The 27047-nt window shown below is 40.8% G+C and overlaps 1 protein-coding gene across 1 annotated transcript in view; it reads left to right on the plus strand.

Moving 5' to 3' along the window:
- Ankfn1 (ankyrin repeat and fibronectin type III domain containing 1) overlaps positions 1-27047 on the plus strand; it is a 167626-nt gene that overhangs the window by 107186 nt on the left and 33393 nt on the right. Inside the window, exons 9-14 of the mRNA XM_029565982.1 lie at positions 4648-4747; positions 5068-5200; positions 5663-5779; positions 13368-13583; positions 23796-23962; positions 26628-26778. Coding sequence (XP_029421842.1) covers positions 4648-4747; positions 5068-5200; positions 5663-5779; positions 13368-13583; positions 23796-23962; positions 26628-26778 — 884 coding nt within the window. The remainder of the gene's footprint in view (positions 1-4647; positions 4748-5067; positions 5201-5662; positions 5780-13367; positions 13584-23795; positions 23963-26627; positions 26779-27047) is intronic.

The following is a 27047-nucleotide window of genomic DNA, read 5'->3' on the forward strand; positions in this document are numbered from 1 at the left end:
TTCATTCATCTGTAAAGGGTCGAATTGTAGACTGTAATCATGTCTGCCTCATCTACCCATTACTTAAGGATTACATAACTTAAGTACTTTAAACAATTATTAATAAAAAGGAGAAAAAGGAAGTAATTTTCATAACCTACAATTTTGCTTCCAAAGGCAAACTCTTAATTTCTTTTAGCTTTCCAAGTATTGTCTTGGTATCTCTACATAACATATTTCTAACATTTCTAATTCTTGATTTCATTTTCAATTTTAGGCATTCTCTCAAAAAATGATTATTTAACCCTCTTTTACTACACCCCTTTATGTGCACGCATAGTTCCTCCCTTTTTATCATGCTAATAACTGAATTTTAGTAGGATCAATGTTTAGCCTTTATATTGTAATGGAGGAAATCTAAATCTTTTGATGGTTGTCCTTTCCTGGAAAGCTCTCTTTGTTTTTCTTGTAGTTGATTATTGCAGTTGATGGCATTCACATATTTTTCTATATGATTACAGTAATAGATCCCCAAACTATCCTCCAGTGACAGCCCCCTTTACTCAACACACACTAGACACTGTATCAATTGCATCTTCTTGAGTAATCCTCTCCCAGTCTCCACCCTGTGCCCATCTAGCAGGTGACCGGTTGCCTCCATGCCCCCTGTGCAGCTGTCACTCTGGGACTGCCTTTCATCACCACATTGAGGACTCTGTTTATCACTCCAAATATTGGATTTCATGTTTTGTGCTGCACGCCTCCCACTTTCTTGGCTTAGTCCATCCTCTGGAGGAGCCTTTCCTCTGAGAGGAAAGTAATTTCCTGAGAGGGTGCTTAGGAGCAAATCTTTGGCGACATTCTATGTATAAGGGGTACCAATCCTACTTCACTCTCACTGAGGGTGTGGACAAGCATAAAATGCTCAGCTGAAATCATTTTCCTTCAAATTTGGGAGGTACCACTTTATGCCTTCCAGCTTTCAGGGCTGAGAAGTCATGTAACATTCTGATTCCAAGGCTGTTTCTATCTTTTCTCTCTCTTCTCCCCCTCCTAAGTTTTCAGTTTTCTTTTGACTTCAGTGTTCTAAAATTTCATTCTGATGTGTCTTAGACTCTGTTGTCTGTTGTTGGACACTCAGCAAGTCCATTTGGTACAGAAGTTGATACCCTTCAAGTGTGGGATATTGTCTTAAGTTAATTTTTTTCTGGTCCTCCTTTTCCTCTTTCTTCCTACTCAAGTGCTCATTATTTAGATATGGACTAGCCTGACTAGTCCTATGATTTTCTTTCCTCCCCACTTGTTGTTGGGTTTTGTTTGCTTGCTTTTAAAGCAGGGTCTCTGTATATAGCCCTGGCTGACTTGGAACTCACTCTTTAGATCAGGATGACCTTAAATTTACAGTGATTCTCCAGCCTCTGCCTCTGGAGTGCTAGGATTGTGGTTACATGTCACTATGCATAGGCCAAGTTTTTTAATTTTTCTTTACCCCCCCAACTTTCTATCCTTATATCCTTTTGCTCCCCTTTCTCAGAAGCTTCATCACTTTTATCTTCTAAGCCTCCTATTGGATGTTTAAGTTTTTGATAATATATCTTTATTTCTCAGTGCTTTTGTTCTATAATTAGTTTGTGGTTTTTAAAAATAATCCATGTCCTTCTTAAAGGATGAGTGTCTTGTCTCTCAGAGCACTAACGAGAGGCTCTATTTTTATTTCATTTTGCATTTTCTCAATATAGTCTCCCTTCAGAGTTGCTCTTTTATTTGGTTTTGGTCTTTGAATTTCACAGTACATATATTCTTTAACTGCCTGATGATCCTTCGATGTTTGCAAAGATTAAGGAGAAGAGGAATCAGTAGCCACTTGGGAACTCAGAGCACGTGGACAAGGCACTTTATTTACAGGCTTAACTGTTGAGTTAACTGGCATAGTCTATGCAATGGGAAATAACCAATGTCAGAATCTGTGGGTGTAGTGTATTCTTGGGCTGGTCAAAGTCTCCAGAGAAATTTCTTCCCATGTCCTGCCTGGAAAGAATAACTTTAGATATGTGTGTTCTGAGACCACAATGTGGAAATATGTATGCAAACTTTAATGCAATCAGCCAGTTGTGTATATAGTACCATCCCTTTGATCACCCTATCTCCTTCTGTCCTTAAGGTCTTGGTAAGCCCTACTCCAGAGGCCTGCTTTTTGGCTTGAGAGGTTGGTTTGGTTTTGTGGTTCATTGATTTTGTTTGTTTGTTTGTCTTGGAGATTAAGCCACTAACTTTCATCTAGTAGGAAAGAGTCTTCGGTTAGCTATGCAGTAGGGAAGGAGATCTAGAAGTCTGTTTCAAACAGATGTTGAGAATTTCTGATTTTGGCTGCATGTGCCTCACCCACCCCTGCTTCTAGTAGCCTCAGAGCCTCGGAGGTGAATCAGGTTACTTCTCAGCGATCTCCGCTGGGGACTTAGGCATTATCTTTCTCAAGTTGCTAAATCCACCTGCCTACCTGCTTCTGGCTACCAAAACTTGCTTGCTGCTACCTTCTTTCCCATCTATTTGACTTTATAGAATTAACTTATTTCTTTCATCTCTGTTCTGGTTTTAGTAGGTTTAGAAAGAGTGAGGTGCAATGAAAATGTTGACCTTCAGCATTCATTGAACAGGAAGTCCAGCTGCTTCGTTTTCCAACAGCCAAGCTCATGTTCAAATCAGAAAAAAAGAAATGATTTTACTTTTTTCTTTCAATAACAACCATTACTAGTACGAGTCAGAAACTGATCTGTGATCAGACTGATATTTCTGTCTGTGGCTCCTGCAGGATCACAGTCAGAGCCACTGGGTAGGCCTCAACTGGGGCCATCTACCCAGGCTTCTATGTGTGACAGCAGTCATATGACTCCTGTGTTCATCCCCAGGGACATGTCTGTCCAAAGTTGAGTGATGATAGCAAAAACCTCAGCTTCCCTTTGTTGTATAGAACAAAACAGCTGAAATCAGTGATCATCCACTCCAGCTCCATGGAACATTGCTTGAAAACATTGCTTCCAGGAAGTCTGGGAATTCCACTACGGTTATTAATGAAAGCTCCAGGTTATAAACAGAAGAGGTGGCAGAGACAATGGATGATATGCTCACACAGGCACCCACACACACGCTCACACACAGTAGTTTCCCTCAAAATTATTTATTCAGTCTTTTCAGGGGCTGGCTTTGCTCATTTGGGCAAGCCAATTTACTTCTCGGTTAGTTTCTTCTGAACATTGAGGGTGATAGCTATACCTAGCCCCACAGATACTTTTTTAAATATATTTTACTCATTATTTTTATTTTGTGTGTATGTGTATTGCCTGCGTGTACGTGAGTGCACTTGTGTCATGCAATACCACGGAGGTCGGATTCCCCTGGAACTGGAGTTAAGGACAGTTTGTAGCGCCATGTGGATGCTGGGAATCAAACCCAGGTCTTCTGCAAGAGCAGTCAGTGCTCTTAACCTCTGAGCCATCTCTCCAGCCCCTAAAGATACTTTTATACACAAGCATACACAATAGAAAAAACTGCCCTAGAATGGGAACCATGGTCATATGGAAGTTTCTGGATGATTTAGGTGGGTTGCTTCTTATTCCTCCCTTTTTTTTCTACTCTCCAAATTTTCTGTAATGTGCTTATAGCAATTCTACAATGAAAAGATTTGATTGGATGTATAGACTAACAAAGAGCTTTTGAAGCTTTAAGAAATGCATGAACATTAAAAGGCAGTTTGTGAAGGGAGAAGAGAAAAAAGTTGACTCTATTTCTGTTTATCTCACTTGATAATCTCTTATCTAGAGAGTATAAACAAAAGATCTAAGTGATTTCCCTTGCAGTTATAAATATCACCCACCTCAGAGGTCTGGAGAGATGGCTCAGTGGTTAAGAGCACTGGCTGCTCTTACAGAGGACCAGGGTTTGATTCCCAGCACCCACATGGCAGCTAACAACCATCTGTACCTCCAGTTCTAGGGGATCTGATGCCCTCTTCTGACCTCCTCTGGCATTGCATGACACAGGTATACTTACTTGCAGGCAATACATTCATACATATAAAATGAAAAATAATAAAAAAAAATTACCCACCTTCAACATTTTGAAGAGCTATTTAATAATCGAATTAACCACTGGCATATTACATTTACACAGCTATGACAAAATACCAGATAAAAACAACTTCAAGGAGGAAGGATTTGTTTTAGCTCATGGTTTCACACCATTGATAGGAAAGGCATGGTGAAGTATTCATATTGTGGTGGTGGGAACACATGGGAGCAACTGTTCTACATCCCTTGGTGGACAGGAAGCTCAGACATCAAGAAGAATAATACAACCCAAGGTTCTGGCCCCAGAAACCTACCTCCTCCAGCCAGGCCCCACCTCCCAAAGCTTTCAGAATTCCCCCAACCTGCTCTATCAGTTGGGAATCAAGCATTCAAAATATCAGCCTGTGGGGGGCATTCCAGATTCAGGCCATAGCAACTAGTATCTCAAGATACACAAGTTTCTTGAAGGAACAAATGAACTGGACCCTTATATAAAACTGATAAGCGACATGAGGGGACAAGAGGAAGCAGAAAGGTAGGAAGAAAAGACAGGAGTGCTGATCGGTCAAATGGAATTTGCACTGCATTTTTTTCTATGTTGCAGAAAGTTCAAAATTACAAAGCACAGGCCGCAAGCAGTCAGTGTCGAGGAGCCTGAAGCATCTATTCCATTCCTCAAACAAGTTTGTGAAGACCTTAAAACGGTAAGCGCTATGTAATTTTTCTAGGAAGTCAACTTCTCTAGAATAAGCTAATTTGGGTTCTGAGTGGATGCTGAGTAGAAATTTATTTTTTATTATTATTGAAGGAATGGATTCCCCTGACAAGATACCAGGGGCAAGATACCAACCTCTCTGAATTATAGCCAATGAATTTGTGATGAATAGATGCAATATGTCTTTATAGATACATTTTAAACCTATCTTCTATCCTGTCTAAACCTATATAGATTTTTTCCTAAGACTCAAGTTTGGTAGAGAAGATAATTAAAGAAAGTATTTTTTCTTCCTTTTTTTCTTTGCAGGGGACTCTACATAGCTGTTATATTTTATTATAAAGATAACATGTTAGTCACCAATGAAGACCAAATACCAATTGTTGAAATAGACGACTCTCACACCAGTTCTATTGCACAAGATTTTCTGTGGTTCACAAAGGTACACCAAGTTCTGATTTCATTTTGCACCAGGGTCACTGCACATAAATCTCTGAAACTCTAGTTGAGGGGTCTCTCATGATCAAAGTTTGGAGTGGGGGTAAATTATCTCAAAGATCCCTTGCAGCCCTAGTATGCCCTGTGTCATTTTTTAAAGGCCAAAGTAGTGTTTCCACTGCATTTTCAAAGCAAAGAAGCTTGCATCCTGTCAGATTGTGTCTCTACTATTCTGAGTTATGGGATCATTTGGCAAAGACTAAAATGTAGATCTGACTGTTTCATTAGCATTCAGATCCTTTTCCAATTGGACAGAGATCAAAAAGTTGTTTCGTGTGCATCTGAAAATGGACTGGAGAACAAATATCAGGGGGTCAGGTTTCCTTCTCCCTGCTTTGCTTTGATGCCATAACCTAAATCATGTACTGGCTTGGACGATGATATGACCTCGTGACTTCTTTTGCAGCTGTCTTGTATGTGGGAAGACATAAGGTGGCTGAGGCAAAGTGTACCTATCTCCATGTCCTCCTCCACAGTGCTACAAACTCGGCAGAAAATGCTTGCTGCAACAGCCCAGCTACAGGTGAGGGACCAGGCTTGAACCCAGACCCTCAAGGAAAGTGTCTTAAAACTTGAGGAGTTTGGTTCCCAGGAAAAGGGTAGGCTCATTCCTCTCAGATCTGTAGCCACAGGAAGGCCTCTTGGACAATTTGAGTTGTACACTTACTCATGTGAGCCTTTGGTATGATGCCTGAAACGGGGTGTGAGACGATACCGTTCTAGATTTGATACTACTCAGTCAATTCAGTTTCTTTCAAGGTCATTTTCACTACTTGTAAAGCAAGAGAAATTTGACCAGGTCACTAAAGGACCCTTGCCATTCTGGTGGGGTATATGGAAAGAGAGACAGAGACCAAGAGGTGTTGGGAGCAGTTTTCTAATGTGCTTCCGATACAGCATGGACATAGCAATGAATCTGGGGTCCTTATGTAATAACTGAACTTCTGTCAGTGATGCACTTGCAAAGCTGTCAGTTACATCAGCCCTTGACATTTGTATAACAAAAAAAGTAAGCTGTTTCTGGCCAGCAGGGCCATACCATCTATGATCTTTTAAACTTTCATTAAAAAATTCTATAGCTCCACCTTTACCTAAAATTATGAGAATTTCTCTTTTTGAACTCCTGCAGTACTAACAACTAAACCCAGTGAGCTCATAAAAAATTACTGTGTTGCTATGAAAAGTTACTTTTGCCCCTCACTGCATGGTTACCTGCCTTATGTCTTTCATGGCCTCAGAGATTTTAGCAGACAGTGTACTTAACTGTTGATGGCAGAGTCTCCACCTATAACTCAAAAAGTTCTTAGAGCTGGCCAAGGTGTCAGTAGTGAATTCAGAGCATTTCCTTTCATTGCTGACCCACCCACTGGATTGGACCATACCACTGTCCTTCAAACTGCTTTTTCATTAAAATAAATTTTGTTTCCAAGAAGCTTGGCTCCTCACATTAGCCAACTATACATCTGGGACATGGGTGATCACAGACTGACCCACCATAGAAGTTCAAGCAGTACTCTGTTGTGTGTTTATTGGAGGCTTCCTGAGAAGGATCAGACTGTGACTAGCCAGTACAGTCAGTCAGATGCTAAGGGATGCCTCTGTGGCCGGTGTGACCCTGCACAACTGTCACTCAGTACGTTTGCATGTCCTCCCCCTTCAATCTCTGATCCCACCACCTTTCATAAGATATCGCTCCCTTCTGAACCCACTTCCCTCCTTATTAAGATGAGATCCCCTGATGCATCATAATCATTCTCTTGAAAATAGTCCAGATTTTCTCTCAGAAAAAAACCACAAGCCTAGATCAATTCAACAAGTCTATACTAGTTTCACCCTGCTTACTGAAAGAAAAAAAAAAATCTTTCACACACATACACACAAGGCTAAATGTTTTTGTATGACCACAGTTCTCACATGGGATGTTACCTAGTGGTCCATTTCATTTCTCTATTACTTTCTCACACTATAAAGCAACTATTTTAAAATCTTCCTTTCTCTCCCATACTGCTTCCCCTTCCCCACCACCAAATTCACAAACCTTGCAGAGACCCTCACCTTCTGTTTCTTCTCCCTTGTTTCAACAGTTTATGAAGTGTCATCCCTCCAATCAAAAGCTCATTCCTCTACCCATGCCCTGGGTCTCACTTTTTCTCTATCTTTATTTTAAAATATTCATCTCCTAGGGCTGGAGAGATGGCTCAGCAATTAAGAACACTGGTTGTTCTTGCAGAAGACCCGGGTTCGAATCCCAGAACCCACATGGCAACTAACAACTGTCTGTAACTCCAGTCCCAGGGGATCCGACAGCCTCTTCTGACTCCCCGGGCACTGAACAACATGGGTGCCCTTACCTACATGCAGGCAGTACATGCATACACATAAAATAATAATAAATAAAAAAAATTCATCTCCCCAGTTAACCCTATCCCTCGAGTTCCTTCCATGCTTTACACAGTCTTTCAGCTACCAAATAATCTTTCTTCTTCCCCTCATAGTAAGTTTCTTGAATTACGTGTACCCTCTTCTCCATTGGCTTCCTCATTCCCCATCAGTTTTCTGCCCTCCAACTTTTGCTACCACCATGCCTATAAAACTGCACTCTCGGGACACCAGCAGAGGCAGAAGACACTCCCAAAACTAGAGCTTTAAGGTTCCTCATTGTATGAGCAGCAAGCGTCCCAGCTGTTTCAGAGGATGAGTGGAGGTGTTAAAAGGCATTTCTGAGAAACAGCCTAAAGGAATTTCAGGAACAAAAGGGACCCAAAATTCCAAATACTCCAGGATGACCAGTAGGAGGGATGGGAAAAGGAGGATTTCTTTCCTCTTTCAAAATAAGTATTCACTTTTATACCTAATTTTGTATTCTTTAAGAGAATCCCAAAATTGTATAGCCCAGACTCCCATGAAACTTGCCTCCTTCTTTGGATGTCTTCAGCTTCAGTAAAGTCGATGAACACTTTTATGTCTTCTCTGCACTCTGCGGTATTTGACAAACATGGTCTTGGTCTTTTCCACATTGACACGCTCTTTGGCTTCCATAACTCCACCCTCTCGTGATTTCCTGCCCACTTTGGTCTGTCTTTCTCTTCTGCTAGCGTGCATGTCATTTTCCTCTTCTCTCACCTCTTCGCCTTGATAACTCCTACACAACCTTTAGGTTTCAGTTTAATTTTCAAACTTCCTCAGGGAGCCAATTCTCTGATCTCCTGGTTAGGTAACTCTCCCACAGCACTGTAGTCTTCATTCAGAATAATGATTATCATACCAGTAGTTAACTGTCTTGTCATTATCTGTATAGTAGCCCACTTGAACTATGGGAATCTGAGTTCAAGGGTTGTGTCTGTCTTGGTAACCACAATCTCTCCAGTGCCCAGCATGTGGCAGAGCCACACTACTCAGTGTTGACCAAGTGTATTTGTCAGTCCAACCCCGTACAGCCCAAAAATCTCCCTTGAGGGAAACTATCTACCAAAGTACAAGGAATCACAGAAACGTGTCACACAGCATAGTTACTGCCTAGGTAGCTCCAGGTCTTCACAGGAATCAGTCTCATAATCCTCAATAACCAGCCATGCTCCCAGCACCCTCTGCACCCAAGCCTGTTACGTGTTCTCATCGCCATCACGTTGCTGCCTACCTTAATGACAGCAGTTGCTTTCACCCTTCTGCTGTAGGACCTATGCCCAAGTTCATCACATAGTGCTCTTCAGAATGAAAATACTGAAAACACCTTTTTCAATGGGGAGAGAAGGTACAGAAAAACTTTTCAGAAGAAGAGCCTTTGGTGAAATGACAAATACTTAACATTTTAGGTTACTTTACTAATCTAAAATTCATTTATAATGTTCTAAGGAAAATAGAAACGTATTATATATAATAGGCATTAACTATAATTAAATCCTATTGATTGACCTCAGATGTCGTATTTCACTCCCCTCTTCCCAGTCTTGCTACAGCCCGATAGCTCCTGTTAACCCCAGAAGCCTCCAAAAGCACCCCTTCCTTCCACTCTTAACCTTCTCCAATACATTCTCCGTACTTCTGCCATAGTATCCAATCTAAAAGACCCTGGCCAAGGCTTTTCCTATTTTAGACTCTTTCAGTAGTGGACCAGATATTTTTCGCACAGCACTTGGGGCCTTAGCCATAGTCTTTCTCTCCCTGCTCCATGTCCACAGCGCACTGGCTTGCTGACTTACCCTTCATCATAGTACATGCCAACAATGATGCAATTTACTTGTTTTCTGTCTCTGCTGTGTGTGACATCCTCCCTTATCACACAGTAGTTAACAGTACTATAGGATCAACCTCTTTCATTTCACAAACTGTGTTCAGTGCTTCACAAACTTTATCTCATTCAGTCGTCACTTCAACCTAATGAGAACCTGGTGTTATTAATATTCATTTAACAGATTGCAAATATGAGGTCTAAAAAGGTTCATTTATGCCCAAGGTCACACAAATAGAAAGTAGTAGGCTATGGATTCAAATTCAGATATATATATATAATCTCAATACTTTAACATATTAGTGTGTGTTAATTTACAAACAGAAGATGTTATCCACATTATAGTAAAAAGAAGTAGAACTCTATTATGCATTATTTATAATCTATTTAGAAGTAACTTTATATTTTATTTGAAAAAATAAAGTGTGCAAAAAATTAATTTGTTAATTACCTAGGCAGAAAGAGAGATCAATACTGGTTATCCTTTGGAAGAAAAAAAAATCAAGATGAGAAAGTCTGTAAGTGAGCAAGCCCACACTGCTTCATTCTCTCAGGGAAATAGAAGCCTCTTCTTAGGCTGCCACCGAAGTGGGAGGAATCTGAAGTACCGATCCTCAAAAGACAGCGCAGGTTGTTTACATTAAAACTCCCTCCTCCATGGTTCTTAGAAATGAGCATCAGTGAATAAGGGCTTGGTAACAATAGATGAGGCTGCAGCTTTCTTCCTTTCTCAAGGGAAAATTTTTTCTCCAAAATTTCACCTTTTTCCAAGCCTTCCCATCCTGACTCTGGATTTCCTTAACTTTTCATGTCATCTCAGACCTAATAAGACCTCTGAGAATGGTGCCTCCTGCCTAGGGCTAACTGCTAATCACGTCTTCTGGTTGTAACCTGGACACACTCTTGTTAACCATCATTCAGGTCTCCTTCCTCTGATGACAATGTAGAGTCATCAGTTTGCATAACATAGCACGACAGATATTATTATGGTCCGTTTAAAAAAGCAGTCTGCTTTGCTATCAGATTCCCTCCAAAGCTAACTACCCAATCCATTTTGATATTAAGGAAGAATGTCAAGAAGATTTTTAGTGCTTTCCTGTTCAACTCATTAGAAAAACTTGTCCAAAACTGACAGTGAGCCACCAAAAACTTTATTTAAATGAAATGGTCACCTTAATCAATGTATACCCATCAGCATTGGCTCATAGTGAATCATATTCTGCAATGTGTTTGGGGAATTGCATGGTAATTCAGTTACCAAAGTATTACTGAGTTCTTACTATGTGCCAGCACTGTGCAAAAGACCCAGAGACACAGAAAAGAAAGAAACATGTCTTGCGACATGTGCTTCAGTTATGTGCAATGCGGCCAGACACATACAAAGAAGTTTATACAAGAGGCAGTAGGGGGGCTGGAGAGATGGCTCAGCAGTTAAGAACACTGACTGCTCTTGCAGAGGACCTAGGTTCAATTCCCGTGAGCACCCATGTGGCGGCTACAAACCGTCCTTAACTCCAGTTCCAGGGGATTCAACTCCTTCTTCTGATCTCCTCAGGCATTGCATAACACAGGTATGCTTCCACACATGCAGGAGAGAGAGAGAGAGAGAGAGAGAGAGAGAGAGAGAGAGAGAGAGAGAGAGAAACAGTCGATTCTACCTCAGAGACAAATCTGCACAGCATTGTCATCACTGTGACAGATACTTGAAGGGAACAATTTAAAGAAGGAAGGATTTGTTTCACCTCGGACTTTCAGAGGTTGGTCCTAGTCCATGTTTGAGTAGTCCGACTGCTTTGAGCCTGAGACAAGGCAGAATATCAAGACAGTGTTTGCATGTGGCCTAGGGAATGACTGGCCTCAATATGGCCAGGAAGCACAAAAATATAAGGGGTCAGAGACAAGATATACCCTTCAAAGGCATACTCCCAGTGATCTGCTTCTTCCAAACAGGCCTTACTTCCTACTTTCTGTTATCTCCAATAATGCACAAGATTATGAATCCATCAGTGGAAGAATTCATTGATTACATCAGAACTTTCATGATCCAATGCCCTCTCAATGAGCCTATTGGGAAACATTCTTGATCCAAACCATAACAGAGTTAGGAATGTCTTCCCAGAGAATACGGAACCTTGGCTAGACCTAGAAAATATAGATGGGGACCAAGAGGGGATTCCAATTAGAGCAGAATTTTAAAAATCCACACCCAACAGGGTAGCAGGCTTGAGAGTTGGTGAAACACTTCTTTATGTGTTGCTTAATTTAATCCCTCAACCACTCTAGAAGGTAAGGATTAGCCTAAGGGATGCCTAAACTGCAAGGGCCTTTAATTTAAGATGGTGAAGCTCAGGACCAGAGAGAGTAAACTGTCAACAATTAATGACTTGTCACCAGCCCTCAGGCACAACACCCGTACATGTGAAGTCTCAATAGCTGTAGAGAACTAACTGTTAAATATTCAGGAATTTTTGAAAGCTTATTGTCATATACGCCCTTGGTAGCTTGAAATGGACTACACCACAGAGACTGTTAGACTGCCAACCATTCACCCGACTCCTTGTCCTTCAGTTTTTTTAGTTTTTTCTTGTTTGGCAGTTCAACAGCATAACACCGTCCACATAATAAAGTGACTGTACACAAACCTATACATAGATGCAGACCAAAAGTCCTACCAATGTAGCTCTTCTCTGAGTTTGAAGTCACTTGTCAGAAAGGAAAAGTCTGAATGATTAGACCACATACAAAAAAAATCCTACCCAATTCATTTTTATATCAGTAATTATTTGTGAAATTCCTTACTCATTCTCTGGCCTTTGTGAGATAGAATAAATGGCCTAAGACACAGTCTCTACCTGTGAGGAAATACTCCAGTGTTGGAGAAGATGTGAATACTGGCCAGCTAGTTCATTCATTTTTAGGTCAACCTTGCCATATTTAAAAATTCCAGTTCTACATTTGGTCTCTTGCTGGCACATCATCTCACCGTCATTTATGCGTTTACGTGCGTGCGCACACACACACACACACACACACACACACACACACAAACCAAGTTGGAGCTCGGCAGTGATTTATAATTTTTTAAAACATAGTTATTTGAAGCCAGAAGATATTTGCTCCTATCATATAGTGCTCCTATCATATAGTGCTCCTATCATATAGTGCTCTTGGTTGGAGATCTTCACCACCACCATCCCCCTTTGTATTTGTAAAGTTCCTGTTTATTTTCATAGCCCCACCTTGGCGCCTTCACATTTTATGTGGCATCCTTCCCTTCCTACTTTTCTAAAAGTATTGTGCTCCATTGACATAGTTTATAAACACTTTCAACAAACCTTTCAGTAAACAGAACTCCCTGAGAGGCAGAATGAGTCAACCCAGGCCAATCTCCTGGTTAAAGCACCTCGCAGGGAGTGCACAGTAATCTAGGGACCTCTGTACAATATGCTACATTGTCAATTCACGTCTTCATCTTAAACAACTCCACCTCATACTAGCTCACTGCAGATCTCTTGAAAACTCCACAAGTAGCATACTTGAAATATCAGACATTTTTCTTAAAAACATCTGGGATTCTCTTCAAGTGCTGGTCACTGAGGTTTATATGCTGGTGTGTCTATGTGGGAAAGAGATATTTACAGATATTGAATTTGCTTAATAAAACATTTTTTGTGCCTCTTGCTGTAATCTTTGCAGGCTCACAGTGAAGACTTCTTTGAGCTTCTGTTAAGCACATTTCTACAGTGCTATCTATGCTAGGTCTAAGTCTGAAAATGCACCCAGCTTTGCAGAAATCTGGCATTTATTCAGTGCTTTTTGTTGTGGTTTTGTTGCTCTGTTTTTACAATATCAGCCGATAAACCGATAATCTGTTGGTTTCTAGAATTTACTTGGAACACACAACTTGGGAAGAGTCTACTATGAACCCATTAAAGATAGGCATGGCAACATACTCATAGTCACCATCAGAGAAGTGGAGATGCTTTATTCTTTTTTTAACGGCAAATGGATGCAGATCTCAAAACTGCAAAGCCAGAGGAAGTCTCTGTCAACACCTGAGGAACCAACAGCCTTAGACATTTTACTAATAACCATCCAGGTATGCCGTTTTTTATTTTTCAATTCCTATTTCTGTTTCTAATACAATTACAGAAGCTCTAATAAAATATGCCAAGAGCCATTTACATAAATGGTAACAGGATGGAGTCAATGGATGAGTCATTCAGATCTCACATGTAGGAGACTGTGCCTTACTTTCATTTGTTTCCACATGGAACTTATCAAGCAATACTAACAGTGGGTGCTCTGAAAATACCCTGACAACTGTATTAGTTACTTTAATATTACTGTGACCAAAATACCCCAGAGAAACAATTTAAGGTTTAAAAGAATGTGTATTTCAGCTCACAGTTGCAGAGTGTTGCAGTCCAGCAAAATAGAAAGTCATGGCACAGTGGTTGGGTCGTGCTGGTGGGAACCTACAGCAACAGCTGTTCGTAAGGCTGCAGACCAGAAGCACTGAGTGGCCAGCCAGAACTAGGAGCTAGGCTAATAACCTACAAAGACACCCCCGTAGTGAGCTACTTCCACTAGCTAGACCCTACCTCCTAAAGGTTTCATAGTCCTCCACGATAGCCCTACCAATCAAGGGAACAAGTGCTCAAAACACGAACCTATGGGGGACATTTCAGAGTCAAACCATACCACCAGTGAATCGATAAGAAACACCGAGACTAATATTTGAGTAGGAATCTACAGAAGAGTGCCACAAAGATTAACTCAATACCAGAATGGGCTGTAATAATGCATTCTATATGTATGTGTGTGTTATTTGTATTAACTACATGACACTGAACAAAAATACTCCTATTTACTCTTGCTTGTTTGTAATACTTTCCTGAGACAGAGAGTCATGATTAAATCCATTTTTGGAATGAAATAACTGGGATTCAAAGAGGTTAAGGGACATAGGACTACACACAGAGGTAGATTTGGGGAAGCTAAATGAAACTTTGACTTCTATTCTAGTTTCTTTCAACTGCTATGAGAAAAATACTGACCAAATCCAACTTGGGGAGGAAAGGGTATATTTGGCTTATAAGCACAGTCCATCATCAAGGGAAGCCAAGACGGGAACTCAGGGCAGGAACCTGGAGCACAGACCATGGAGGTGTGTTGCTTACTGGCTTGCTCCCCTAGCCTGTGCTTAGCCTACTTTCTTATACAAATCATGTCCACCTGCCCAGGGGTGACACTGCCCACAGTGGCCTGGGCCCTTGCACATCACTCACTAAACAATCAAGAAAATGCCCCACAGACAACATGGCCATAGGTCAGTCCAATGGAAGCAATTCCCCAGTTGAGGCTCCTTCAACCCTGGTGTGTCAAGTTGACGGCTAAAGCCATCTAGCACATTATTTAGTTTTTCACTTACTCAAGCCTTGAGTACACATCCCCCCAGCATACTAGTACTTTCACATTGAAAATTTTATATATATTTTTAAAAAACCATTTATTTATTGGGGGAAGATTTGCAGGAATCAGTTCTCTCCTTTCACCGTATGGGTCCCAGAATAGAACTCAGGTCATCAGGCTTGGAAGCAAGCACCTTTACCCACTGACAGTTCAGCTCAGTTCATCTGGTGGAAGTAGACTTCTTTCTGCCCTGTTATATTATGTTGGAGGGTAGAGTTAGGATGTTAGTGAGGAATAGGAGATGAAACACTGACGTGGGACTTTAATTAGGGGTGGAAGACAGGAGTATCAAATAGCCACCAAAATTCAAGACCCAAGCAGTTCACATGTAGACTTGGGCTAGACAGCATCACTGGGCCACAGGCCACATCTGTTCATGAGTGTGTATGCTCTGGCCTGGCTGCCTCCCTGGCTCACGTGTTCTTATGTGACATGGGTTTCAAGCTGCTTCTTTTTCCTTCTTTTATTTTATTATTTATTTATTTACTTATTTATTTATTTATTATTGGTCTTTTTGAGACAGGGTCTCCCTGTAGCCCCAGCTTGTCTGGAACTCACTATGTAGACCAGGTTGGTCTCAAACTCACAGAGATCTGCCTGCCTCTGCCTCCCAAGGGCTGGGATTAAAGGCATGTTGCCAGCATGCCCGGCTTTTTCTTTTAGTATTTTAAAACCTCATTGATGTTATAGAATTCACCAATTAGGTAAAAAAGCTGGGAGAAAATATCTCCACTGAGCTCCACAGACAACACAAATCCAAGCCTCAGCCCCACCAGCTCTTCATGGTCACCGTAACAACTAACTTACTTTCACTCCCAATGGAGTGTCTAATGCAGTGATCTCACCTGGTCACTACTTGCACTGGCCCAAACCAGGACAAAGTTCAATATGACAGAGGTAATCTAATTGATCAAATCCATTACCTCTGGATTTGATTTTGTGGAAATTTGGGTTCATAGGAAATTGACAGACTGTATCTGCATGTATAAAGTGGATGGGGGCAGGGAATACAGACATTCGTGGCTCCCCTCTTCACCTTTTATAAATAAGTGCTAAAAGAAACATTTAAGAAATCATAATAAATTGAGCTTTTACAGGGTGACTAATACACTAATCCCCTATAGGGATAAACTGGGGTCTGGGCTACCTTTGCTCCTAGAAACACAGCACAGGCCCCAGCATGATATAATACCTGGTTTCTCCTAGACTTATTACATTAAAAATGTGTTACAGGTGCAGAAAAATTCCAATCTGATGAAAGGTTATTAGAGAAGGAAACCAAAAATAGAGGCAGGATCAGGTTTCCACACAAATCCAAGTGGAAAATTCACCCCCACTGACTGGAGCATTCCTGCTTGATGTCACTCCCACCCACCCCCTCTCCTTTCTCCCTCTCCCACCTCTTCACTCCCACCTCCCATACAGGTCTTCTGCTGGACAGGAAGTAGAGAGTAAGACTTTTAGGGTTGGTAGCCAATCACTCCTAGACTGAAGATTTAATTATGTAGGAAGCTGGCTTCACCAGCTCAACATGAGGGTTGAGACAGAGCTTGGTGGCCCAAAGCAGTGGCAAGCCACAAATCACATTCTGCTCTCAAAGCAGTGAAGACCACCATGCACCCTGATGGAGATCTTGACTTCTTCCTTGTACCTCACAACACACTCTGCAGAACCCCTTTAGAATCAGGGTGACCAGGTAACATTCCTAATCCACCTCCTAGTTATTCCTAACCCACCCAGAGCAAGTTATTCCTCAACCCCATCTCTTCTACAGAAAACCGTACTACATAGGATTCTGATGAAGATTAAAAGAGTCAATATATAAACATCAGAAGAGCAACACACACAGTAAATGTTCATGATTTTTATTATTTCTCTACTTTTAAAAAAAGTCCAAGCAATGTGGGGCTCCCCTCAGATCACTCCTAGACCCTCTTCTTCCCTAGCCCCCTGAGAATGTCTGCTCCTGGCTGGTCATCCCATGAAAAGTGAAATCATCACTTCATCTACCTTTTCACAATTAAAAAATCTGCATAAAAAATGCTATGATTCACAATGGAGGTTTTACAATAGGTCGGGACTTTAGCAAAATCTCATTCCATAGCTAATCTACTAATCCACAGGACCCTGGGGAAACTCCAACATCCAATTCCCTCAAATTCCTCACCTCAAATCCCAGTCCTTCAATTTGTTCTCTATCATGTATCTTGGGAAGAAAAATCTTTTTCATGTTTGTTTGGGATGTCAAAGAGATGTTCTGAACAAATTAAGAATCCCACTAAGCAAACTAACTGGCAGTGGAGGGATTTCCCATAAGAAGGCCCCTCCTGGGTGCTGGCTTATTCTATCATCTTCAGGAGTCACTCAGTAACTAGACACCTCAAATGCGAAATTTCCTCCAAACATCAACTTTTTACATGAGTACTATATATTCAACTTTGCGGAAGATTGTCACACTTATGGTTTCATAGGATTCTCATGAAAACCTAGTGAGGCTAAATAATTCTGTGTCCACTTTATACACAAAGACACGGATTTCAAGAAATAACTTGCCAATATCACATTCCCCAAAAATCAGCTAGAAAGAGGACCCAGACCTTCTGTCACCTAGCCTGATGCCCTTCCCACTCTACTGTGTTGCTGATGCACTCCACCTCCTTTCTCCAAAGGATGTCCTAAGGAAACTTTCCCATCTTGGCTTTCTCTTTCCTGTCTTTAGGGACCCACTCCCAGTCACCCTAGATACTTGTTATCTTCTGGAACTCCAGATACTTAATACCTATTATTACCTCTTCTGCCTTTTCTGCTGTTTTATCTGTACATTCCTACCCTTCCTACCCTCAAGTACAATCTGACACAGGTATCAAAAGGATCACAAGTATCAGTGGAAATGAGCTACCTGGGACGGACTCAAGAAACAACTGAATTCACTGATGTGCCTATGGCACTATTCATAATAGCCAAAGAATATAAGCAACCTTCACTGGCTAATACCTACTAAATGGGTAAGCAAAAATAGAGGATAGTCATGTAGTGGAAAATTATGCAGCCATAAAATGAATGAAATAGGATCCACGTTACAGTATAGATGAAGCTTGAAAACCACACTAAGCAAAAGAAGCCAGATATAAATGTCACAGATTATATGATTCAATTCTTAGGCTGTATCTCTAATAAGCAAGAGCAATGAATGAGACAGAGAGTCTAGGGGAAGCCGGGGAAGAGGGTACATAATGACAGGTAATGAGTGTGAGACTTCTTTCTAGAGCAATTTAAATGCTCTGGGTATTAGTGGTGATCATTGCACAACCTTATAAATAGACTAAACACCATTGAATTGCATGCTTTGTGAAGATGAATTGTATGAGCTCTATCTCAGTTTGAAAGAAGATTCAGTGGGAGTAATGGGGACTATAGTAATCCGAAGGGCCCTTGTTCCCATGAAGAGGGCAGCCTCCAGTCAGTCCCAGGTGATTGCAGTGTAAGAACATGGTTCCGTCATCGAAATATTTTCCAGTTTTTACAAAGAAACTGGAAATGCAGGATTTAGGGTAAGATTTCTTTTTTAAAAGCCACAAAACAATTCAGAAAATTTAGATACTTTCTGGTCTATGTAATCGTAGACCCACAGAGACCACCAACTACTACTTTATGATACTACACAACTGGCCAGCAAGATAAAGTTCCTGTAGTTAGGAAGAGCAGCTGCCTATTGTTTCTTTAGCAAGCTCTCAGGAGAGCTGACCAGTATGAGAAGAGGCTGGATGGGGAGGCGTCCCAAACCCTGTACCTCTGAGACCCAGACCCAGACCTCATCTCCTCTACCTTTCACTTCATATTTAAGAGACATTTGTTTTGTAACACCAACTAGGTGCCAGGCTAGGTGCTACAGGAAAATCAAACGAATAAGTCAAGGTCCTTGCCCTCAAGGAGTTCAGTCAAGGGAGGGAGACAGATCTGTAAACAAATCAAGGTAATAGAAGGCAGAATTAAACCAGAGTCCGATAGCAGTACAAACAGCATACTATGGGTACATACACAAAGCTACTATTAATTCTGCCTGGAAATATCAGGGAAGGCATTGCAGAAGAGGTGGCATTTGGCTGAGCTATGAGGGGAAACTTATGTTTATCAGGTAGAGAAAAGGGAGTCAGACAAGGGAGGGAGGGAGAGAAGGAAGGAGGGAGAGAAGGAGGGAAGGAGAGAAGGAGGGAGGGACTACAGAGATGGACTTAAATGAGACTCGTGGCAGAGAAGTGAGGGAGGAGCTGGAAGAGCAGCTCTCACCATCCCTTGAGTTGACATGGGCTTGACACAGTCTTTATAAGGACTTTAAGCAGGTTAGAAAAACGGCCTTACATCTTTCTCCCTCACACTGGAATGTAAGTTCCACAAAAGGAATTTATGTCTTATTCATCTCAGTGTTATCAATAACCTAGCATAATAATGCCCGATGCATAAGTAGGTGTTCAGTAAAAGTTGGTAGAGTGAATGAATTCATGATCCAACAAACAATCCAAAAACAGAGAGCTGGACGTGGTGATGCAAGCCTGTAATTCCAGCTACTCTGGCTAAGGCAGGAGGATCCCAAGTTCAAGTCTTGCCTGGGTTACAGTGAGTTCAAAGCCAGCCTGGCAAGTTACTACGACCCTGTCTCAAAACCAAAGTGAAAAGAGGGCTGGGGATAGCTCAATGGTACAGCAGTTGCTTAGTATAGTCCAGTCCAAGGTTCAGTGCTCAGTACTACAAAAACAAAAACAAGAACAAGTAACTGGGATACCTGTGGGGGAAGAAAGAGCAATTCATTCTGTCTGGAGACAGGGGGGACAAAGGGCTGTAATAATGGAAGGTGGAGGCTGGAAATGTAAGTGAGAGGTTAAAGCGGGTGATAAGCATTCAGTTTGGTAGTAGGCTTTACTAGAATACTTTAGATTATGTGAATGAGACAACTTCTTTCTCTTCTCATTAATTTTTCAGGCTCCAAAAACATTCTGACTAATGAAGGATAAATGACTATGTAAAGACACAAAAATACATAGTAAACGCTCCGTAATAGTCTTCTAAAAAATTGAATGAAAGAGCGAATTACTCCATCTGAGAGTGGGGTTGGTTTTTACGTAACCACAGTATGTTCCTACCTCACATTCTACTTGTGGTCAGTTCTGACCCCCACATGTTTTTCTCTGACACCCTAACCCATCCTATATTTGTACTCTTGGGTTTGAGTCTTTACAAGCATATTTTCTTATTACGTTTCAACCCTAATTATGATAGGCTTATTTTTCCAATGCACTGGGTCATTTATAGCTTTATTACTATTTTCCAGAAAATTCAAACCACACCAAATTTCAGACCCACAAATTTGATACACACATCCTTGATTTGCTTTGTCCGGAATGTCAATAAATGAGCTGAAAATACTGGCCCTCAGGACCTCCCTACTGGGCTATCACTCAGTCTGCCTACTATTCCCATACCATCTTCATTATCCACAAATTTTCAACCTAGCTATTGAGCTTGTTAAAGTAATGTGATCAAGATTCTGCTTTTCCTAAATTATCCAGTGAAACAGATTACACCCGAGACTTCACCCTGGTCTGCAGATCCTATTTTGTTGCTATTAGAAATTAAAGTTGTCTATATGATTTTCTCCTCACAAAACCATACTGATTCCTCTTCTGTGCCTCAGGATTTCCTGGAGAACTACAGATTGATTGTGTGATGGTTCTTTCTCGTTTTCTTCCAAAGATCAATACATAGGGGTCTTTAATTACCAGAGTCATCCTGTGTGCTTCCCTTTCTGTTGCAAAGACAGGCATATTTGTCCTTTTCCAGTCTTTAGGGACTTTTCCGGTTTGTGATATCTCAAAAATAATGGCCTATGGGTCTGCAGCCACATCTGCTTATACCCCTAGGGTATATATCAGCAGACTCTGCTGATCTGGGTACTTCTATTTTTCCTTCCCACGTTAACCATTTATTCTCCCTTTGATTTTCTGTTCATTTCCCAAAACACTAACCTTGGCTGAACATCTTCCAATCAACTACTCACCCACCAATGATCTGTTCTAAACAAACATGAGAGAAACACTACTAAGTTCAGCCTTACCATCCTATATTAATAATCTTTCTTGTGGTCAGTTCTGACCCCCACCTCCAAAATTTATCTTATGGCTGCAATAAGATTTTTTTTTCTCTTTTATTCTCAGCCAAATGCCTTTTAAAGGATTTTTTAGACTTTGCTTTTCTGTGCATCCTCTGACCTTCCTCCCAGTTGTGACCATTCTTCGCTTGTCCCTCCTCTCCCATTCTGCGTTAGAGCTCTGACCTGTACACTGTGAACTAATCTAAACACAAATACTCCTGGGTGAGAAACAGCACAAAGCAATTTCAAGGAAGCACAGTCGTACCATTAATGTCATAGTTTAGTTCAAAAAGAGAACAGAGACTGGGGTGTAGTTCAGTGGCAGAGCACCCTAGTATACACAAGGTTCTGGGTTTGACTGGGGTATTGCACAAAGAAAACAGAAAAGGAAGAAACCTGTCAAGTACTCTTTCTAACATGTGCTTCCACTGCCTTAATCACAAACTGAAGTCAGTATATTGCAACCATCTGTTTACTCACCTGTTTTTCTTGGCCTCCATAGAGGAGGCATCACATCAGGTTTACCCGAAGCCTCAGTGTTCCTCACAGTGCCTGGCACCTCACAAGAACTCAGCATGTGTGTGATAAAGGATAAGACAGAGGACATGATTCAGAGTATGCTGCAAATCGTTAATTCTACAGAGGGGGGGTTCCTTCCTTCAAAGTCAGACAGTCCAGGAAAGCCTCATTCTTTTCTCTTCTGTAAAGATTTCTGTACAAGTTCAGGTGTTTTGGTTTTAATTCTTATCTTCCCAACATTAAGTTGGTTTTCTTTATTTTACTCTTCAAAAATTATTTACTCAGGGGCTGGAGAGATGGCCCAGCAGTTAAGAGCACTGACTGCTCTTGCAGAAGACCTGGGTTCAGTTCCCAGCACCCACATGGTGGCTAACAACCATGTGTAACTCCAGTTCCAGAGGATCCAGTGCCCTCTACTGACCTCTGTGGGCATTGCATGGCACAGGTGCACTTACATACATGCAGACAAAACACTCATGCACATAAAATAAAATAATAAAGTTATTTACTCATCTTCATTAATATTATTTTTAATTGTAAAGCTATAAACTTTTATGGAGTACAAAGTGATGTTTTCATACATGAATACAATGTAGAATTATTAAATTGAGCTAATTAGCATATCTATCATCTCATTTACTTATTTTTTGTGGCGATACATTTGAAATTTACTTTTGGTTATTCTATCCTATTTGAAAACCAGTTAAACTGCAGCCACAGGAAACATTACTTTATAATCAGCTACCTGACTTATCACTTCTCACTTTGTTTGCCAAACCCTACTATCCACAGGCTTAATTATTTGGTAGATAAGCCCTACTAACACAGGGAGTGGAGGAGGAGAGGATACCTGTTTTCAATTTATTATCTGAGGTTCTGCAGGTATACTGAGAGGCAAAAATCAACACAAAAAGTTCACTTGAGAACTTATTACTAGTAAAAACAAAATCCCAATTCAGCCATTTCTCTGTGCTTAACTTGGTTGACATATCATATTGTACCAACAATTTCATCCAGTCTTAGCAGCCTATGGAATGTTTGATGTGACCATATAAAGTAAATTCAATGCAAAACCATTGAGAGAAATTTTTAAAACTTGTAAAAAAAAAAAAAGAATTCTTACACAAAGAATTCCTACACAAAGTCATTGACCCTTGAGAATCTAGAAATAGTAAGCCAGTTAATGACTAAAGAGCATAAAATGAACAGGATCTTTATAAGGACATTACTTGAATATCAACACTTTAAAAGATTCTAGGAAAAAAATACAAAGACTTTAAATATTTGTGTGAAAATTATTTTCTTCAAAATGACACTATGAAAGTCAAACACAAGAAGTGACATCAGCTACCATAAAACGAAGTAGAAAGAACTAAGCTCAAAGAGAGCCAACACTTTCTTCATTTTTTCTTCACTCTTCTTTGATTATAAAAACAACTTAAAAGGTAAAGATAAAAAAAAGTAATGAGCCCTGGGTGGGGCCTGGCAGTGCATGGCTTTAATCCCAGCAACTTGAAAGCAGAGGCAGGTCTCTGTCAGTTCAAGGCCAGCCTGGTTTATATAGCAAGATCCAGGCCAATGCTACATAGTGAGACCCTGTCTCAAACACACACACGAGAGAGAGAGAGAGAGAGAGAGAGAGAGAGAGAGAGATAAAAGAGCATCTGGGTTATCTTTTTGTTTTAACATTTAGGAGCTTAAAGAATCCACCTTTTTAAAAAATCTATGTACTACTTAGATTCTACTTTGATTTTAAATGGTTTTATTTAAAGTAGACTTTTTCATTTTAAGTATCTGTTTAATGTCTGTTTTCTCTCAGCTAAACTATAACCTCTCCAAGGAGAGAAATTGTGACTTCTTTCCCTATTATCTGTCTCCACCACCAGAAGCCTACTCTCAATCACAACCCACAAACTTACCCTTGGCATAGAAATCTGAGGAAAATAGACATTCAAATATACATTTAAGACTGATTACCTGACTTGGAGAGGAATTCTCCTAAAGGTAAGACTAGCTGCAAACCCAACTCGTCCCCACTTCTCATGGTGGTACCTGAGGTTTCTTGTCAGTCATAGCTCCTTTTCTTCATGACAGACACAGCTTAAAGAAGAGGTTTAGAGAGCACCTTGGGAGGTGACTGTTTTCCTTCATTTTTTTTTCTTCACTCTACAGGATATTCTTTCCTATCACAAAAGGAGTCATCAGCGTCTCTCTCCTGGATTATATCTAGGTTATCTAAAGCTATGTAGCTCTGTGGATCAGATCAAAGTTCTCGTAACACAAAAGTTGCCGAACATTCTCTGCCATGTGAAGATCCGAGAAAACAATAACATTTCCAGGTAGGTGTTCAGAAGCCGAGATTTTCCTTGTGAAGTGACAAGGACTCAAGTAACTAGTCTGGTGCCCAAAGGGAAGTGGAGTGTCACCTACCAGTGCAGTTTGTCTGGTGAGATGTCCCATAGCACAATGGAATCTTAGCACCTGGGATAAGGTCAGCTGGGAAAAGCAAACCCTCTCCAGTACACTGCTGCTCCCTCACTGTCCTGCATCACTCATGCAACCACTGATGCCCAACTGCTTAAGGAGCAGGTGACCTTCACTTTCCACACTGCTGTTCCCAGTATTTTTCTTCACGACTGAAAGCAGTCATGTTCTTTCTTCTCTTTTCTTTTCATATCGCCAATGTGATGTCATCTGGTAGAGCTTGAGATTCTCCCTGATCTTGAAGGTGCCTCCACCGCCCACCATGCTTTCATTCTACCTACTCCTAACTCTCTGGCATTAAGGCTTTGCATGTTTCCTCCATGCCTGATGGTTCACTACAAAGAAAAAAAGTAACACGTCCCAAACTTCTGAAAAATTGTTCTATGGTTTGGAATTTGGTGAATTACTGTTAACTTTGTGAAAGTTGCCCAATCTTGGTAATCTGGTTCAATTTTACAACTAACCCTAATAGTAGGCCTCTGAATGTCTACTATAATGAACTGAATTATGCTTAATATGAAAATAAAAATAAGGTATATTTAATAAAATGAAAATTTTTCCAGATTTCTTTAGGCGTCAAAGAATGCAAACTAGATCCTCAGATTCTACTTACATCTATGGATTTGCTTAATCAAAACAAAATTGGTCCTTTGATATTTGGTCTCTACAGTGGCAAGACTTTATTAACATGTGTCACAAGGTTTACTATGTATTACTTGATGACAAAGGAGATGATTATGATGGCAGTGGTAGTGGTGGTGGTGGTCTCTTTGAGAACTTATTGACCACCATATTTCCTCTCATTTATCAAATATACCTGGACTTTACATCTGCCATCTGGTGGTCACTTTGACAATCAACATTTGGTTTCTTCAGAGTTCTTTCCAGAAGTCTGCATGGTTCATTTGTGACTTGACTTGACAATGGTCATGTTCTTCTATTTCTAGATTAATGGGCTTAGAATCCATCTTATAACTGTTATACCAACAGATTTTCCCTTGCCAAAGATCCAAGATTGACTTGAGCAAAAGACTTGTACCCACCTTCATTCTGCAAGTTCCATCACCCCTTCATCCCCAGAGCCCACACTGACGAGTCAGTAGCAGAGCTATTCTTACTTGTGATTTATTTTCTAAATAGAGACCGACCCCAGGTTAGCAAAGTCATCCTTTAGGTTTTGTGATAGGAAAAAGGAAATCATTCTCAAACAGGTTCTCAAGGATTTCAATTATTTATGGAGCCAAAAGCATGCCCAGATTGCAAGAGAACTTAACTTTGATTTTTTTTTTTCTCTTGTTGGAACAAATGATAGATTTTTCCATAGTCTTGTCCAGTATGAACTTTGAAATGAAACAGAGCTCTTAAAAACAGAAACTTTTCTAAGAGGGTTGTTAAAGAGGTAGTGTTTGGGTTAGTTGGCTGATCTGTCTGTTTGCCTTGATTTGCTTTGTGTTGTTGTTGTTATTGTTGTTGTTGTTGTTGTTAAGAGCGCACATCACAATTCGTTCTTCTGACCCATAATGGAGCCCAGGCTGCTACGACCCTTTGGGGAGAGCCTTCAGAGTTTTCACAGGATAGGGACCCTCTGCCCCCTGAAGGAAGGCTTTGCTTTGCTCTCTAGCTTGCTCTTGAGGGCACACTGCTGCTCTGAGCAGAACCAGAAGGAAAAACTGGGCCAACTGCATGTGTTTAGAGACTTGTGCTAAAATGCCTGTGGAAACAATGTTGCCCAAGAGGCATTTACCTTGATCTTTCCCAGCTCCTTTTGAAGAGCAGCCATTGGAGGAAGAACCAGGTGTGCTTTCCTCCCACCACCGTTCTTCCCCCCTTCCCTTCTGTATGACACTGGAAAAGTTCATCAGGAAGGACTACAGAGTACACAGAATGAAGACACAGATGACTGGTCTGGAAGGAGGAAGGAAGCAGTGATGTGTGTGTGTGTGTGTGTGTGTGTGTGTGTGTGTGTGTGTGTGTGCTGGTTCCTTTTACTGGAATGGTCTGGTGTTCCTGTTTCTGAGTCTCCTCCATCTTTTGGAAAAGGAATGAAACCAAAATAATCCCCATGATTACAACAGGCCAGGGTTGAAATGTGCCATGTGGTTTGTTGCCTGAGTTGGATCAGAGTCCCGCGGTTACCCAACTGCAGAATTAACCAGCAAATGCCCCTGTGGTAAAATGTAGGATCTTGGAACGTAGGAAGGATCTGCAAGGACAAGAAAGTGAGGACAGTCAGGAAGTTACTACAAATACTTGAAAGCGTCAATTTCACAAACTTATTCATACAAACTAGATCTATTGTTCTGTGGCACAGGTGCTTGGATAGGTGGAACTAAGCTTTAACTAGAAATAGCCCATTCTGAACTCCATCTGGGTGGCAAAAAGCTGAAGTTCCATGAATTGTATTGTGTTTTAACCACCAAGAATTTGATACCCTGGTTCTGGACATACACATCAAGAAAGTTCTGAGCTATATTAAGAACTTTTGTTATATTTCTAATTTTAACTTGACTCAACATACAGAGAGGAGTGGGAATGGATCCAAAAGCTTTCTGGCTCTGAATCTATGGAAAGTGTGGATCATGCTTCTGACTGCCCCATGCAATTGTTCTTCTACGAGCTCCAGATGGCAGTGAAAGCTCTCCTCAAGCAGATCAATATACCTCTGCACAAGGTACTAGCCTTCACCTTTATTATCTGCTGTTTATGGTTCATGAAAACCGAACTATATCATAAAATTTACTCAAGAAGCATATATCTGTATATGTTTATATATGTATATTATATATGTGTGTGTGTATGTGTGTGTGTCATTTACTTAAATACCAATCTGCATGCACTTGCATATTTTGAATTTAATGCCAACAAGTAGACTCGAGCTGTAGTCTGGCTCCTTTTCTCCTACTCGTCCCTATCAACTTCCTTCATTTTCCAGATGCTACC

Source organism: Nannospalax galili, unplaced genomic scaffold (assembly GCF_000622305.1).
Source record: "Nannospalax galili isolate Female #2095 unplaced genomic scaffold, S.galili_v1.0 scaffold95, whole genome shotgun sequence".
Taxonomy (NCBI): domain Eukaryota; kingdom Metazoa; phylum Chordata; class Mammalia; order Rodentia; family Spalacidae; genus Nannospalax; species Nannospalax galili.